The 17,527-nt window shown below is 45.6% G+C and overlaps 1 protein-coding gene across 4 annotated transcripts in view; it reads left to right on the top strand.

The window, feature by feature from the left end:
- Positions 1-17,527, top strand: part of LOC142575535 (contactin-1a) — a 32,316-nt gene that overhangs the window by 4,644 nt on the left and 10,145 nt on the right. For all 4 annotated transcript variants that reach the window (XR_012826662.1, XR_012826661.1, XM_075684960.1 and 1 more), the window contains exons 2-5: positions 21-308; positions 1,221-1,414; positions 11,839-11,968; positions 17,021-17,158. Coding sequence is in view for 2 of the 4 variants with exons in the window: in XM_075684960.1 (XP_075541075.1) it covers positions 21-308; positions 1,221-1,414; positions 11,839-11,968; positions 17,021-17,158 (750 nt within the window). In the remaining 2 variants the exon portion in view is untranslated. The remainder of the gene's footprint in view (positions 1-20; positions 309-1,220; positions 1,415-11,838; positions 11,969-17,020; positions 17,159-17,527) is intronic.

The raw sequence follows: 17,527 nt of genomic DNA, 5'->3' as shown, positions 1-17,527 counted from the left end.
TCCTGCTGGTCACCCCGCAGCTTTGCGCCACCACTCTTCCACTGGGTTGCTGCCAAGCGTCATCGAAGGGGACCTAGGCTCGCATCTCACGCTCCAGTGCAACATTAGCCGGCCGCACCACCACAACCAAGCTCAGCGCATTGTCTGGCTGAAGGACGGTCGTGGCCTGGGCCCCGAGCTCAGCTGGACGGTGTACGAATACCGTGGTGATCTGGTGTCATCAGGGCTTCTGTTGAGCGACGCCGGAAACTACTCCTGCTACCTCGACACGCCGCATCCACATAGCAGCGCTCAGCTCATTGTCCGCAGTGAGTGCATTCAGAATCCCTTAAGGGGGGATGTGGGGCTAAAATCACGATTTCATTTCATGATAATGTTGATAAATGAAAAAATAGTTTTCTGAATTTTTATGGTCAACATCAGCTACTATGAGCTCTTGAATACTAATGAGGTGTTTTCCCTAAAAGTGGCCAACCCTGTACAAACATGCAATATGTGCAGTTGACCACAAAATTTTATGGACCACTGGATTTCGGAAAATGTTGGATTTCGAGCAGCCTGTAACAGCAGCCAGTAAAACAGCACATCACAATGATGTTCGCAGTTGAGGCTAGAAAGACGAATACCAGGCTGCATTGTGAGGCTGTGGAGATATTCAGCTTTTTTCTCTTTTTTTTTTCAGGTCCCGTGGTTTATTAAAGTTTGTCAACTGTACTTGTACTGTACTTCTCGTACCGTATTTCCTGGTCTATAAGTCGCACCTTTGTATAAGTTGCACCTCTCTCAAAATGGCAGTTTTTCCAGGGGGTGGAAACGTATATAAGGTGCATCTGTCATTTGGTAAGCAATTTAAAAACTCGTTGAGGATCAGGTCGTGAGAAAGTGTTCCGGTGGCACATGGTTAACGAGGCTGCGACAACACACGCCAAGTGCGCAGCAACAACGGCAATGAGTGCAATGAAGTGTAGTTGCTGTGCGTGGCAGAAGGTGATGTGGAGTGGGGCGTCATTTGATGCCCGCTCGATACAGTGGGCATGGTCATGGCATTCATTCTGATTTTGACTGCATATAAGTCGCACCGCTCTATAAGACGCACCGATGAAAATTCAGAAAAAATATACGGGGCTTATACACCAGTAAATACAATACTTGTCATAGTGTCGAGCTGTTCTTTGGTAACCGCACACAGTTATGCTAATTTTATGTGCTTTTCTTCCCAGCTCCCCCAGGACGCCTGTCAAACATAACAGTCCATCCGTCGACTGTTGTAGCCACTGTAAGGTGGCACATCACCAGTGACGGAGGCTGCCCCCTCTCCCATTTCACTTTGGCCTACCAGCCCACGCAGGAGCCGCCGGCCAATAGCTCAGCCGCAGTCCACCACTACTTGCCTGTGCACATCAGTCCTGCCGCTGTGAGTACTGAAGTTGAACAATGACCCTCTATGCAGAAGGGCAGTCAAAGGGTCATCAGCAATGTTTTGAAATTTTCTTTTGGAAGAGCTGAAATCCTTGCGTGGGACATCTGTGGCTCTGAGATGACGAGGCATTTTTTCTGAAACTACCCTTAAAAGGCCCCCCCCCCCCCCCCCCCCCCCACCAGGCCACGTGGCAAATTTTTGTTATACATTGGAAGTTGTTACGTGCCCACTTTGGATCGTTCTAAAGCAGACATTTTTCAAATTGGTTGCTTAATAGCCGAGATAGAAATATTTCAGTTCCGCGAACCCGTGATTCCAGGAGGCGAGTGTCACTGCAAACAAGGACACTCCGCTTACCCTGTATAGCCCCCAAGCCGAATTCCTTCCCTGCGTTCTCCCACACTGGAGCTGGATGATCGCTTGACAAATACGTAATGGCCCCGCCTTCTTTTTTCTTTTCTCGCGCTCTTTTGCTGCACGGTGCACGTCCGCTGGTGGTCGCCTGCACGAGCAGTTCTGTTTGTCTTGTGACGCGGAGCGCACGATTTTGTGTGTTATGCACAAGAACACCTGACTAGCGGCGTAAGTCAGTGCTGCACGAATTCTGAGGCAGACACAAGCAGCTCACAGAACATAATTATGCGCTGGAATGTGGTAGAAAATGTTTACATAGTTTCGCTCTCAGCACGTGCGACTGCACGACATGGGAACAAGCAGACCAAACGGAAGTACTGCATCTCTCTTGCTGCAGTGTGAAGTAAAACAAAAAAATGCAGACATTCGGTTTGTGTTTTATTATTTCTCTAAAACTTTAATTCATTTGTTGAAGCAACAGATTACACAAATAACAGATATTGCCTTGAGTAATTCTCGGAAATGTCACGGATCACTGTGAGCGACGTCACAGCATATACATGTACGTAGGCGCACTTGCTGATGTACGACATCGCCCCGTCTGGAGCGCTGCATCTGTGAAGAGAAGGGCAAACGACGCTTAGTTTGAAATTCCAGCTATTTCCGCGGTGCGTACCATGTAATTCTTAGCAAACGTGATCATGAGCGCGCATTGTATGCACTGCACTAGTCAGTTCATAATAGCCATAGCTGGTGAGGGGGCCTTTAATCAGAGTGGAGGATTATAGGACACTGGTACAGACTAACATCTGCATAGCAGATTAAGGCATGTTGTTGTGCTTCTTGAGGACTTTTGGACTGTGTGAGAGGCTGTGCAGTCAAACCTATCTGTAGTAGACATACTTGAATTTGACTCCGGTTAATTAGATTTTTCGGTCAGTTCAATCTTGAGTGATGGTCCCAGTCATCGCCCATGTATTTTTATGAGCTCAAACTTTCGTTATTTTGATCCTAACATTGGCCTTCGCCAGAAAATTCAAACTTGACTCTTGCTTGGCTCCAATGGTGACTCCATTAGCGACTCCTTTAATGGCGATGGACGTCTTGGTGAAGCTTAGGGTTCATTTAATGTATCGAAGACATGTCATCCCTGCTGAAAAAGCTTTTTTTGTCGTGCCCTAGGAAGATTTTCTAGCACGAACAGTAGCTGACAACGAATGATTACAGTTAATTAATCAGGGTGTCTACCAACCGGGAAAACTAGGAATTCTCAGGGATTTTGAGTAGTTTGGAAAAACTCGGGGAGAACTCAGAGAATTTGTGCCTGTATCAGGGAAAATTTGCTGTAATTTTATTGAAAGAGTCAAAAGTCGCGGTAATGCTGGCTCGAGTAACAGACAGGAATCATAATGAATCGACCTTGACGTCCTGTCGTCGGCTGGAGGAGTTGCCAGTGTACGGTGTTGGATCTGGAGGACAATACCAATTGCTGTCCCCCAGATATTGGACCTTGCCGTTGGGTGCGGGAGTTGGTTGAAGTTGAGCAGGACGTGGGGATGAAAACTGGAGGTTTATTTACATTATTTACAGTGAGAGTACAAAGAAATTAACAGTCATAAAGTCATTACGAGCCGGCAGCAACTCGGACGCTGCGGCCCGTGGCAAGAAGCTCGAAAGAGATGAATGAAGGAATGCTCTCATGCTGCTCCGGGTCTCTGGCTTTTAAGCCCTTCGGTGTCTCGAAGTCATGTTACGTTCGGCCAATCGGCGAGCCCGCTCAGGTGTCGTCATTTTCGGCCAATGGTAGGCGCCCGTGCGATTGTGTCACATCCGGCGGAGAGGGTCGCTCCTTGGGCCCCAATTGTCCGAGAATTTACTTCTCCCTGCGGTATTGCTTTGCGGGCTTGCAAGCGCCGTCACACTAAGCAGAAGGGGGCGACGTTTCAGTGCTGCAAAGCAGCTTTGCTCGGGACCTGCGTTACCTGGAACCGTGCCAGGCTCCCGCTACACTTTCGGGAAGAGTCAAGCAGTGAATGCTTGACTCTTCAAGCAGTGAATGCTTGAAGTCAAGCAGTGAGTCAAGCAGCTCCACCTGCGGCGCATGAGGTGGGGGGACGCCAACTCGTTTGCACGTGCCACACCTCGGGAACAGGGTAGATGTGCTTCTGCGCTCCTTAATTAGCTGTGGCGCGATTCAGTGTGGTCTCGTGAACTCGAAGGAGGCTCAGGAAAAGGTCCCGTATCTAACAACAGTCAACGACCGACTTTCCGGACTTCCGATAATTTGGATGGCTTCGCGGCACCACCACGCACCCCATAGAGTCAATGTATCAGAATGTCTGAAATTTCGGATGCAAGAACTCTTCGCCATCCGATTTTCCAGATGTTTTGCTGTGACCACAGGTCCTAAACGACATTAATCAAAGGCACCGCTGCTGCCATTTTGATCACCTCGCCGCCTGAAACCGGCGCTCTCGCACGCAGATCCGCTGGCAGCCGTTGCCACCACTGCGGCAACGCTAGGCCTAGCTGCTGCGACGTTCGCTATGTAGCTTCTTGCCGTTGGGTGCCATGTTTTTTATTGAAATTGGCTGCTATCAGCAATGGCACGAACTCCGCCTTTGCGGTCCTCGCGATTGGCTTAGAAGTTTGGAAAGCACGGTGCATTGCGTAATGTCGGTTCCTGAAAGTCAGCTTTGCCTCCGTACAGAAATGTTACTTGGTGAAGCATATGCAAAACCATTGCAGTGAAGCATAAGCGTGGGAAAGGGCTATTGCCATGGGACACAGTATGTATTCCTTAATTATACACGTGTGCACCCGGTGTTTCCTGTCACAGTACGAGCACCGATATGCCTAATACGTGTACCGACACGCCTTCAGAGCATTTTCGAATGTGCCTGTGGCGGTTTGAGCCCTTAAGGGCAGTAAATGACATGCATTTATTTTTTTCCAACTGGCCGATTTTTCGGACGTTCTCGCGACCCCTAAGGAGTTCGAAAACTTGGACGTGGACTGTGCAACTAACCAAGAAGATGCTTCAAATGGTCCATGGGGCAAACTAGTGGCAGAAGGAGTACAAGAACAGAAAGGACCTACGCATTGAGGAATGAATGGGAAAGGAAGCATGCTGCCGCCGTTTCGAAGGAGCTTGAGCTCGAAAAGCTAAGTGTTGGCTGATGCTAAGATGCAAGTGTCCCTCATCAAAACCAAAATAAACTCTTTAAAGCAGTGAAAGACAACACTGAGGCGTCGCACGCGGGTTGAGAGTATGTCAGGACAATTGAGGTTGACTTACAAGCTGTTGAGAGATAATCTCATATGTGACAAAGTTCATGCCTCATACCACTGAGCTTGCTATCAGTTGATAGAAATAGCTCATATTCGAAAATATTTGATTTTGTATGCATCTCCTTTTTTATTCGTATTTGAGAACGTCCGACTCGATTTGCAATTTTTTTTATACATTTTATTTGCTGTGCATTTTACTAACCCCTCCCTTCTGTTCTCTTGTTGAATAACATGAACACTACTCTTTAGTATTCAAATTGGGTTAAGTCGGTTTTAAAAAAAAAATTTTTCATATGCTTAGTAGAAAGTGACAGCATCGGGCGATATGGTTTCAGCTCATCTTGACATAAAACATAGTTTTGCATCACTCAGGAAATTTTGAAAAGGCACTCAGGGAAAACCTGGAAAACTCGGGCAATTTGGAAATGTCAACTTGGTAGACACCCTGTTAATGTATTTCCAGAGCTTTGGAAGAAACAGAAAATATACAGTGAGCAAAAGAGAACAGGACAAGGAATGCTAGTATCTTCCCTGTACTATTATCTTTTACTTTCTGAATATTTTGTTTCTTTCAAAGCGATGGAAATGCAGCAGCTATCAGAAATTCAACCAGTCCAGTTTTCTGCCATAAGTGATTACAGTATTTAACCAATTCTAACACTTTCCTATTCTTCAGAGCTAATTGGTTCAGAAATTGCCAGTATGGTGCAATCGAATGCAAAACCAAAACTGTGTTTCTAGCCTTCGCAACAGCCTACTGTCAGAACCAGAATATGGTCCGCGAAAGTCAACTTTTGTACCGTTAACTTGATTTTGATAATCAGTGGAGGATGTGTTCAGGAAAATATTCTAAGGCCAGGTGCCAAATTTTATTATTCTAGAAAACTTCTTGAGTGTTACTGATTTTGAAATGTTTAAATGACTATGATTAGTTGCAAAAGCAATCATTCTAAAAACGACAAAAAATTTGATATTCTTGTGTATTATATATTATTAGAGAGGCACAAACTATGTCATTGTACAGCTGTTTTGTACATCTCCACAGCATTAAAGGGACACTAAATGTTACCAGAAAGTCAAGTTAAAGTGGTAGAGCAGTGTTCTAGAACGTCTAAGGCGTCAATATAATAGCGAACAGAGCTTTAGTAACCGAGAAATTGAGGTAAATGCATGACATGATTTGAGACCCCCCAGCGACATTCCGGTACTAGCCTGATGACGAAAGCACTCCTCATGATTTGTGTTACTAATACTCAACTACTCGTATTGAAAATATCATTTCATTCGATTATAAGACGGAAGAAAATGCTACTTGTCTACGTCTGTTCGATTCTAAGAAAAAAATAACATTTTGACGTTACCCTTCTGTAGTATGGGTGGTCGAAAGGTTTCGTTTTCGCTTGACTCGGCGCGCTCGACTCTGCGCCGCGCACGCTTTGGAGTTTTAGTAGTTTCGTTATCGCGTCGTGCTGTGCGGGTTCTGCTGGCTCGCGAAACTTTCATTTCGAACAAGCAGTGAGAATGCCACGTCCTTGTGATGTCGTGGGAAGCCCTCGTTGCTTTCCCGCTCCGGAGAGCCGGTGTCGAGGGCGCCGTCGTAGTACGCAACTACGCCGGCAGCGCGAGCCCTCAGCAGCAGGTCACGTTCGTCAGTGCTCAAATCGCTGAAGTTGAGCCCAGCATCGCGAGCCAATCTGTCGTTGTCAGGTTCCATTGCGACGAGCGTCGAAGTTTGCGTCATAGAATAAAGTACCGGCTTATGGTCGCACGTTTCTCCTTCCGCTAGCCACCATACTGCCGCTTTCGCTCTACTGTCGGCTCTGTCTTGGCTCTGTTTCTGGCCGCGCGTTTGCGTTTTGCGCGGAATAGCCGTAGCGCCGTCTGCGGACGCCGTTCTACTCACCGATGGCGCAACGTCACTATGAGACCATGATGTCAGTACTCCTCGATCGGAGGGCGCGCGATTTGAACTGCGCTAGAGGTACGCGAACGCTTCAGAACGCATTTTCTCTTAAAATAAGTCTCTCCTTGGCACGAAACATGCATTTCGAGGTTTCTGGGATGGTATTTCAACAGTCCAGGTTCACTTAATAGTAACCTTTAGTGACCCTTTAATTGAAAAAGAAAATTGCATAATTGGCTTCACGAGGAATTTAACTTCCACCTTCTAGCCAAAATATCTATTCTCATGTAAAAAAAATTTGGAATCTGAAAGTTAGTGTCCACAGTTGCATTCTGCAGCAGTAAAGACCCTACTAATAAGTCATCCTTTTCTTATACAAGAACAATAGTTTTTGCAATCACAGACTTTTGTGAAAGAACACAAACTAAGAAAAATGGTTCCAAAAGTTCTGAAGTGTGTCATCTTATTCAAATTGCATCTCTCGTAATTAAAACTCCTGCAGTATATGGTGGGCCTTCTTCTTCAATTTGGCTTTGTTCTGTGGCAATAGCTGCAAGCTTTCTTTTTTCTGAGCCACTTTTGTGCTGTCAGGGGCCCTGGCTTTTGCCCATGGCAAGCACCACCTGGCGCTGGTGCTTCCAATCACTGCCTGGAAATATTGAAGAGCGATCACAGTGCATAGGAAAGCCAAAGAAGGTCTCCAAAAGCGGACCTTCAGTTCAAGCGAAATTAGTGCCAGGAGAAATGGCACGAAATGGGCCCTGGGCATGGTGGAGCGAAGAAGTTGCGGCAGCTATAAAAAAAAGAAAAGAAAACGGACTATTGCTGCCTTCATTTCTCATTGGATGCCATCTTTTCATATTGTGGATGATTCTTATTGCTGCGACCATCAGTTAGCATGCGGTATTCCTCCTTGCCCTCTGCAGCTGCGTATGAGTGAACTGTGGCTTGTCCATGAACGCAGCGAAGCTGCAGGAAATCTGGACATTCTTGTTTGTGCAGAGTCAACGGCTTTTGAAACAATGCTATTTTTAGCAGCTCTGCTGCACTGGTAAAGGTAACTTTTTTTTTGCACATTCTTGGATAGTAAAGGAACCTGAAACTGCTGTAATCTGGACATATGTTTTTTTTGGCCAATATTTCAATTACTAGCCTCAGGGCCCTCCTTAAGATGGTGACAGATGTATATGTCGCACTGCGTGCGACGACGACGCACAGCTTTCAGTGTTTGATTGTGAAAGCTCATTCACAAGATAAGTCATTTTACATGATATGCTAGAGGCAACAAGTCGCGTCCTGTGTTTTTGACATTCTACGCAATTGTGCATGTTGCAGGATGAATTTGGTCTACGTGTGGGCGACATTCCTGTTTGCTGTTGTTGCAGAGTCATTGGATAAATGCAGAGTACTAAGCCCACAGTGGGCCATGCAGAGGACGTGTGGTTCACAGGCAGCGATATGGTGCTTTCTGAGAGCGATGACGATGTACACTAGGTGTAAACAAGCACGTGCTCACGTGCGAGCACATTTGACAAAACATGGGCTAAAATGCTGCCATGTTGACGTGACCGAGTATGCTTTTGAGTTTCCTGACAAGAAATGCTTGCACCAGTTCGCAGCTTGCACTGCAGATAAGAGGCACAACCAGGTGTTAGGGACAAATGAGAAAATTTGTTAGTTGCACAAGCTCAAGTGTTTCACTTTCACATATGCGAAAGGGTACGTGAACTTCCTAAAAAAAATTTGGCAAGTAATGTACTGCAGCTGAAAAGAAAGTGGCCTTCAGCCAGTTCCTTCAGCAGAAGAGGTGCGCTCATTGTAACCAGCTCCTTTATCCTCACTTTGCATGCCCTCTATGTGGCAAGTCCAAATGTAATGACTGCTTTCTGTGGAATTATCGCATTCATTGTAAGTGAATTCATCTGTTGTGTGCTTTGTCACATCTATGGATACATTTTCTCTCTATTCCTTCTTTTTTTCATTTCTCCTCTCGTGTTCCATTCCCTTTACCCTTTCCACCAGTACCTGCCATGATAGCTCTGGCTATGTCATTTTACTGCTGAGCGAGATGTAATTGACTCAATTTGTGGCTGTAGTTGCTTCATTTCCGTGGGAGTTTTGGTATTGCTACAATAATCAAAAGTGTACCGACCACTGCAAGATTGAGCTTAGTGAGCTGCAGGGCTGGGTCAGCCGTTATTGCACATATACTGGTGCACTGCTGCAAACGCACACTTGGCCTACGAAGAGCACTGAGTGTAGGGCAATAAAAGGGTCGGCCAGTCCTAGTCATGTTCCCCTCTGACAAGTGCGGCTTGGCTCAGTAGGACCATGCTTGGTAGAACCATGCAACACGCATTAGGTACTGCTCTTCAGTTTAGTATTTGAAAAGGAACAAAGCAAGGTATTTGCTCAGTGTAGGTGGAAGACAGGACAAATGAGCTCAAGTTCGAGTGGTTTCCAAATCGGCCTTCAGATGAAACAAAAACGTACATGCACCTTGAAGTGTCTTGGAGAGATCTCCTCTGCATTTGGTCTTGTAGTTGCATAGCACATCGCTTGAAGACCGAAGGCTCTTTCTTTATTGAGAATAGTTTAATGAAGGCAGAGTGACAGTCTACAAGTCATACCGTCCCAGTGTGGATCGTAAAGGGAGAGGAGCAGGGGCGTAAGAATAGGTGAACGCCTACTCTAAGGCCACGTGGTGCTCTGCAATCCCCACAGGGTGAAATGTAGGCACGCTTGCGTGCTGAGCTTTGGCATACCTGCAAACTACCCCGATTTTTTTAAAGTGTTTATGAATTTGGACTCATTCTATGACTATGAACACATCATCAAGTTTTCCGGAAATTCAGTTCCGTTAGCCAAACAGTTTTACTCATTTGTCTCCGACCATAGCCGCGATGAAATAATACCGGAGGTGTACCTGCATCGAGAAAGTTTATTCAGACAAGTTCCTGAAGCAGGTAACACCGGCAACAGCAAAGCTGCTGAGAAAGTCACTCTGATATAAAAACAGTGTGTTGCACGTCAGTTTCTGCTGTACAAGTTTGGTGCTGCTTGTGTGCTACATTGAAAGGTGCATATGTATCCCATAAAAAGTATGTGCTCAGAGTAAACTTAAAAAGGAAAAGCATGCTGTACCCCTGGTTCCCCCTTCAGGTGTTCTGTCCATGAGTTGCCTCAATTGTTACAAATGAATACAGCATGGCCATCAAAAGTTTGCGTGGATTTAACGGAATCATGTATCATGCGGAATGAACATGCCTGCACACATAGTTGGAACATATTAACTCATCAGTGCAAAATATTGAATGGATGCAAACACAAAACAGACAAGGACGAGCGCTTTTGTATGTTTTGTTCTTGTGTGTTTGAGCATGTTGCACCAACATTCATAGTATGCAAGACCAACTAGCCCAACAGTGAGTCCGTGAATTCGTGAGATCCTGCTACTCTTGCTTGCTGCTCTGGTAAAGTGGTAAGGTTGAAGACTGGGTGTGTTGGTATAGCATACTAGAAGTTGGATTGCACAACATCTTGACGGGGCCCACAGAAGAGAAACACACCCAGTGGAGCGCTCTGCTGTGCGTGTTCCGTGTTTCCCTTCTGTGTGTCCTGTCAAAACATTACGCAATCCAACTTCTGTTAAAGTGATTGTGTCTTCTGTTCCACATGGTTTCTTCTTCAATTCTTGAAACTCACTCAGAGCTTGTCACACATGGGCAGGTTATTCTCTACAACAACCCCAGGAAGGAGAGAAAATGCTATCACAGATGACACTGCCATGTGGTTAACATAAACTGCAGACCTTTGTCGTTAACAGTTTCAGGTTTTACATCCGTGGTTTTGTCATGAGGCTTGTTGGACTCCTTGGTTTTGTTACTTTGCACTGAATTGCTGGACGGCCAGTTGCAGTTGGCATTTGCAAATGTTTACATCTACCACCTAGGAATGGAAGATGCACCCTAAGGAAAGTGCCATGCCTTGAAATGTTGGTCACCGAGGCTCTTCAAGCCGCAAAAGGCCCGGCGACCATTTTCTCCAGCTCGCACACGGCGGTCAGGGCTTTCTTGTCCGCTCTAGTTTTTAAACATGCAGCCGGCATTGTCAACAGTTCCTTTCATAGTACTACTGGCGAAGAAACTGGAGGTCATAGGATAGCATGCTTCCCGGCCCACGTGAACAATATAATTAACCAAGCGAGTTGCAACCCTAATGAGCGGGCCAATTGCCTGGCGCTTGAATTCACGAACCGTGCTCGAGCTAACGGTCCGGCTCTCGCACAGGATTGTCCCTTCAAAGATCCTCTTACTACCTATCACGAAATTACGCCGCGTTACAGACAAAGCAGGAGGAAATTCCCTCCCCCCAGCTTGAAACTGAACAGGGCTCAGGCGGTTACTTTCAGGCTCTTACAGATGAGATCGTATCTCAGCCCAAAGCGCATAGTTGGATAGACCCCAACTTCCCACAGTCGTGCTCCAAATGCGGTCATGCATGCTGCTCCTTTGCCCACATGCTTTGGCTGTGCGTGTACAATGCACGCTCCGAACTTCAATAAAAGTCCAAGTGGGACGCCTTGCTGAAGAACTCGGAATTCACAGACCAACTACAGGCCATCCAGAGGGCCTGCAACGTCGCAGAGTCACCACCTCCCAGTCTCACCGTGGGCGGAGCCACCAAATTGATTGGGGTACTTTCAGCTCCGCCAATCATGTTCCTCAGGTCACTTCAATAAAGTTCTTGTCAGTTGAGGCACTGACCAATGTTTTTAAAGGTGTGGTACTTTTGTTGTTGTGTTTGCTTCTTTAACAGCAACCCTGCATCCTTTTAAAATCGCACTTTCTTTTTATGATGGACTATGCAGCGGCAGTTCTTTGTGTACCACCTGGAGCCGGGTACTCCGTACATGTTCCGCATGTGGGCTTCTAACCGCCTGGGTCCCGGAGAGGCCACAACGGTTTACGCCTCTACCTCGAAGCCGCTTGACCCTGCAGGTGCAGTTAAATCTTCATATTAAAATTTTCACTGTGATATGGGTCACATATGTTTCACAGTAGTTGTTCCCCCTGTGCTGCTATGCAGTGCTTTCCTGCAGTACACAAGTGGCATCTTTGCTAAAAATCAACGGAGAAAAAAAAAAATTCTTGTTGCTTCTGATCTGATGGGGTGTGGTGCCATCTCTGTGCACCTTGTGAAATTTTAAAAGGAGCACATTTTCCTGGGGACGTAGTCTGTAGGAGTCCACTTAGTGGACTGTCCATATCAGCCGCTCGTACAGCTGCATCCAATCAGCAGTGACCGAAGTGGACAGTCCACTAGGTGGACTCTTATAGAATACCTTCTGGTGACTTGCCTGTGGGTCACAACACACCAGAGAAATATGGCATCTGACCCACCGAACGGGTGACCACACACAAATATTGCTACTTCAAAAATTGCTAACACAGTGTACGTGTTACGTAAGACAACTTCGTGGAGAGCGAATAGCATCGAAAGCAGGGGCCATATTGTGATAAGATTACCTTTTTCCAATTCCATACTTTTCATTTCATACACCCTGTTGACTGGCCAATCGTGGTGATTGCTGGGGCTGACTTTGTGAAAGCCAGTGACAAAGGGCAAAGACAAAATCAAAAATGGAAAAAATTTTCTTACAAAATATGGCTCCAATGTTGGCGAACAGCACTGTCACTCAGAGCTGTCTTAATTCTGGAAACATGAAGGTCTGTTGTTCTCTCATCCTGCTATGGCTGACTGGTGTTCAGATGTTTAGGTGTCGGCCTCATAGGCGGAGAGTTTTCACATTTCAGGGGGAAGGGGAGGGGGCGACCAGCTTTCCGAACCCCATATATATATACATACAGTGAAACCTCGTTAAACCGTAGTTGGCCGGAGCTCGGAAAAAGTATGTACTAAACAGTAGTACTGCTTAACCGAAATACCACGAGATCGCCCACTTATCTGTCAAAAACGGAACTCAGAGTGAGTGCGATGACAGGGGAAAAAACAAGCAGTATTTATTCACTTCACGCAACAGAAGTGTTATTTTCGTTTGATGCCGAGGCAGCCTAGCAGCGATGACAGCGGTCTCAAACTTACTGAAGCTGCGAGCCAGCTTTTCAGCCAGCCCCCTCTCCTCGGCAAACACTCGCATGGCAGATTCCTCGTTGGCGTTGCATGTTCTCCATGCACAGGCACGGTAGCGCTGCAGAAGTAGAAGTCGCGGGGCACCTTCTCATTGTGGGGTGCTGTTCTCGTCGTGACGATTGCGTTCATGAGGCTAACGTAACGCGCAGCTTCTACCCCTGTCGGGCCTGAATCACCCGTGCTGTTGCTTTCCGTGTCATTCTCATCACTGTCGCTAGTGCACACTTTGGCAACAACAGAGGCAACGATGGCGAAAAGTAAAACCTTGTAGCCGACATCTCTTCGCGGTCGCAGCAGCGCCACCAAGCAACTTCTTCGCATTCCAAATGCCACACACCGTACTCAACAGCAGCTCCCTGTCGCGTGCCAGCACCGACTTCGTGTCACATTCGATAGCACGAACAATGTCTAATTTTTCTTATATGCTGAGCACCCAGCGTCTTTTTTATTCGAGCTTCGGCATGGCGCAAGTCCTAGGTTGCACAATTCCACAAAGCTCTCTCATAGAACAAAGAACGCTCTCTGGCACAGCGCCGAAATGTTGTTGATGTTGATGTGGCTTCACATGCAAACGCGCAGGGCGCTTGGAGGCCATTTTTCTGATCTCTGAGGCTTGTTGTTCTGCCCAATGGAGACGACGCACCGCCAGGTTTGCGCGACGAAAAGTGGAACACTATGTGCAAACCGATACGTACGCAATAAGCTGGTACGGTTTATGTGTATACAAAACACATTAAGTTAAATGGCCGCTGAGTTGGGAATTTGACTTTACTACTTTTTAAACGAAACTACTGTTTAAGCGGGTATGGTTTAACGAGGTTTCACTGTGTGTGTGTGTGTGTGTGTGTGTGTGTGTATATATATATATATATATATATATATATATATATATATATATATTGCACTTCAGGAAACTTCGTGTGACCTCGAAGAATTGAGCGCTGAAGTGACATTGTTATATGAGTATATACAAGACCTCATAGTAGAAGACCGTTCAATTTCACAGCCTGAGCCCTCTCGGTGCTGTAATCTTCCTTCGTGTAATTGTCGTGTACTTGGCTATCACTAATACCTCTTCACCCTTCCGGCGAAACACCAGCCTCTCTTTCTTTTTTTTTTTTCTTTTTCTATGAGTTCGAGTATAACCGTTGCTGTGCATGACTGCCGTTCATTCTGATTTCGAGTGAATCCAGCTTAGCCCCATTTTGGTTACTGAGTGAATTATACACTGTTCCCCAACTATCATACACCAAGACTTAAAACAAAGAGCAGTTACGTTACTCGAAGAAAACCTAGTGCATATTATTTCCAGTACAGTGGAGTAGCCACCAGTAGTTCTTTCGTTACAGAGATTTATTTGTTTATTATTTATTTATTTACGGAATACCTGCATAGCCTCAAAGGCATTATCGCAAGGGGGACAGGTCGAGAAAGATGTATTAAATCTTTCACAGAAATAAGTAAAGAATATATAAATTAAGGTAACATCAAGGTGGGAGCACACAGTAAGTGAGCATTTTGAAGCACAACAGAAAATTAAAACAAAATTAAGACAGTAATGCATTGCCGCAAACACAGACGGGAATAAAAATCGTGATTATCAGATATTGAAACACATTCCTACGGTAATGAATTCCAGTCTGGCCACAGTTTGTAGAAAAAAAGGATTTGGCAAAACAGTGCGTATTACAGCTGCATTCTCGCACCTTCTTTGAGATTTAATTCGGTAATTGCAATTAATTATCTCACTCGCAAAGTACTGTCCTAATTTTCAAAGTGTCAATGAGGAATTTGTAGGCACCCAAAATGACATCTAACGGCGGTGTTTTTAGCGACATACTAATTGCGTACAATTTTTTCCGAATGGCAAAGAAACCTCACGAAGTATGAAAAATACCACGTGAGTGCACTCTCGCCCACATCGTAAGGCAGCGCCCTCAAATAAGCTGTTTGAAAGCGACTGCGCTGCCTGTCGCAGACCCAAGAAGGTAGCACATCGCCTTGATAATGGTACGGAAGGAGCACCAACAGCAGGTTTCGCGTTTCGCAGCTATTCCTTCCTCTCATTTCTACGCCACACTTATCCATCTCTCAAGGCCGACTGATCACATTGATAACAAAAGCCCCTTGATAACGGTGCCGAAGCGCCGCTCTGACCACGCACAAAATGTGAAAAGCAATGTAATAGGCATAGAATGTTTCAAAATCCCGGCTTTACTCGCCCCGCATCGAAAGAGTGCTCGCGAAGCTGTATTTTGCGCCAGCAACTTGCTTCGGACCAAAGCCAAATTAAAGTGTCGATTTTATTTTTCATGAAAGTGTATACGTGCTGCAAAAACAGGTTCGTGTCAGAAAAATAAAAGCGAAATGAACGGACCAGGATGCGACCAACACATAGGGAAAAGGCGAAACCAGTGCCTTCAAGAAAGTCAATACACCACTTCTAAATGAGCTGAATTGGCAATCATGATGTCAGCGCAAAAAAAAAAAGGAAAAAAAGCCATCAGATTTCAGCGTGCCTTTATTATCTTTGAATTCATAAGCTCCGTTGAACGCCAGCTGCTGCCTAGATGATGTGTTCGAATAGGTCTCCTTTTGCAGATACGCAGTACTGTGTCTGCTTTATCACATCTTCAGTGGCTTTCTTGATGACCGACGTGGGAAAGGGCAAAGAAAAAAAATATCAGAAATGGAAAAAATTGTTACAAAATATGGCTCCAGCATTGGTAAACAGCACTGTCACTCAGAGGTGCCTTAATTCTGAAAACGTAAAGTCTGTTCTTCTGTCCTGTTATGGATGACTGGTGTTCAGATGCTTAGGTGTTGGCTTCATGGTTAGTACCTGTACTTCATTTCATACTTAGCAGGCAGCGCTGCGTAACGCCGTGCAAGTAGTGCAGTCATAGAAGTCTCACTCTATATGTTTAGCAGTTCAGTTATCTTTTAGTTGTGCCGCCTCGGATGAAATAGCTACTTCCTATATAGTATGTTACAATTGCAGCATCTGGCCATAAGGCTACATCAAATTGCATTTTAGTTGTGCACCCTTGTGCATGCACTATTCAGTGTACCAATGGTTTTGGCGCAAGTGCAAGTTGTGTGTTCCACCCCACTCGCTTGGTGGTAAGTAGATCCATACCTATTGCGAACTCCATGTAGTAATTATGCCTTTTTTTGTGTAATGAAAATGACATTTCCTTGACTGCATACCTATATCTTTCATATGTGCCGCACTATTTTTTGGTTGTTAATGCGGGCAGTGAGAGATGTCCTTCCAGCCTTTGTAGTTTATGAAACACAGTAGGGTGAGGTCAGTAAATTTTATGTTTTACTGCAAGAGCGGCGTGTGGCTCTGCAAAAGAACAAGATAGGTGGGCAAGTTAGAGAAAATTCCTTTTAGTTAGTGCAACAACGACAAAGAAGAAGGGAACCGACAGGACACGCACTGACTTGTCATTTCCTGCAATCTCTGTCTTTGCCTTGCCATGCTACCTTAAGTAATACCGGTGTCACACAGCCACTTTGGATTCCTATCGAGCCTGATTTGGATCGAAATTCTCTACTGCAGTTGGCTCCCTCCCGCAGCTTGCGCAAAGGAGCCAATCGCATAAGCTACAACACCTGTATAAGCTATGATTGTATGGCTCTCACAATGCTGAAAATGTGTCCATGGTGTCCCAGCTCTCACCTCTCATCCTTCACTCTCTCTCTCTCTGTGGCATGGCTTGTGCAAGGGTCATGTCACGTTGACAGGCCTGTCATTCTACAGTATGTGTAAAGCAATAACAGCCTAAAAGCATAACACTGATAATGTGCTCATAGATAACAAGCAAGAAACATGGCAGCAGTGTCCTCAGTATTGAAAGAATGCTTTGCTTTTGCTTCCTCTGGTTATTTAGAAGTAGTGCAGAAGATGTTTGCTGGCGGGGATGACTTCAGCACAGCAGCATGGATGGTGGCCGTCTCGATGGTCATGGGCACCATTCTGATTCTCTCTTGCCTCAGCTGCCTCCTCATCTACAAGGAAGGCCGACATGGTGCGTTCATTTACTCATTGTTCGTTCTGAAGGCTCAGATGCTGATCAGTGGTGTCTTGCCTATACTACACGGTCTGAGTGAAGTTATCAGATACAGTTGGGTAAAGGTCTGGTCCATGGTGTTGCCACATTGAGCTTTAATAAAAACATCCTCACTTTACGTCAGGAAAAATTGCTGTAAGTGAAACTTACAATGTGAACCTTTCACCCCCCTGTGAACATTCACCGAACTCAATTGGACAATTCGTTTATTGAAACTTCCAGCATACCAAGCTGCATAATAATTTGGTCCCTGGCTGCCGTCTGCTATAGTTGCCTGGTTGGCTTATATGGTAGGGCAACTGCCCCGGAAAGGCAGCGATCCTGAGC

The sequence above is a fragment of the Dermacentor variabilis genome, chromosome 3 (genome assembly GCF_050947875.1).
Source record: "Dermacentor variabilis isolate Ectoservices chromosome 3, ASM5094787v1, whole genome shotgun sequence".
NCBI classification, from domain to species: Eukaryota; Metazoa; Arthropoda; class Arachnida; order Ixodida; family Ixodidae; genus Dermacentor; species Dermacentor variabilis.
The sequence above is the reverse complement of the archived record's forward strand: the minus strand, read 5'-3'. Positions and strand labels throughout refer to the sequence as shown.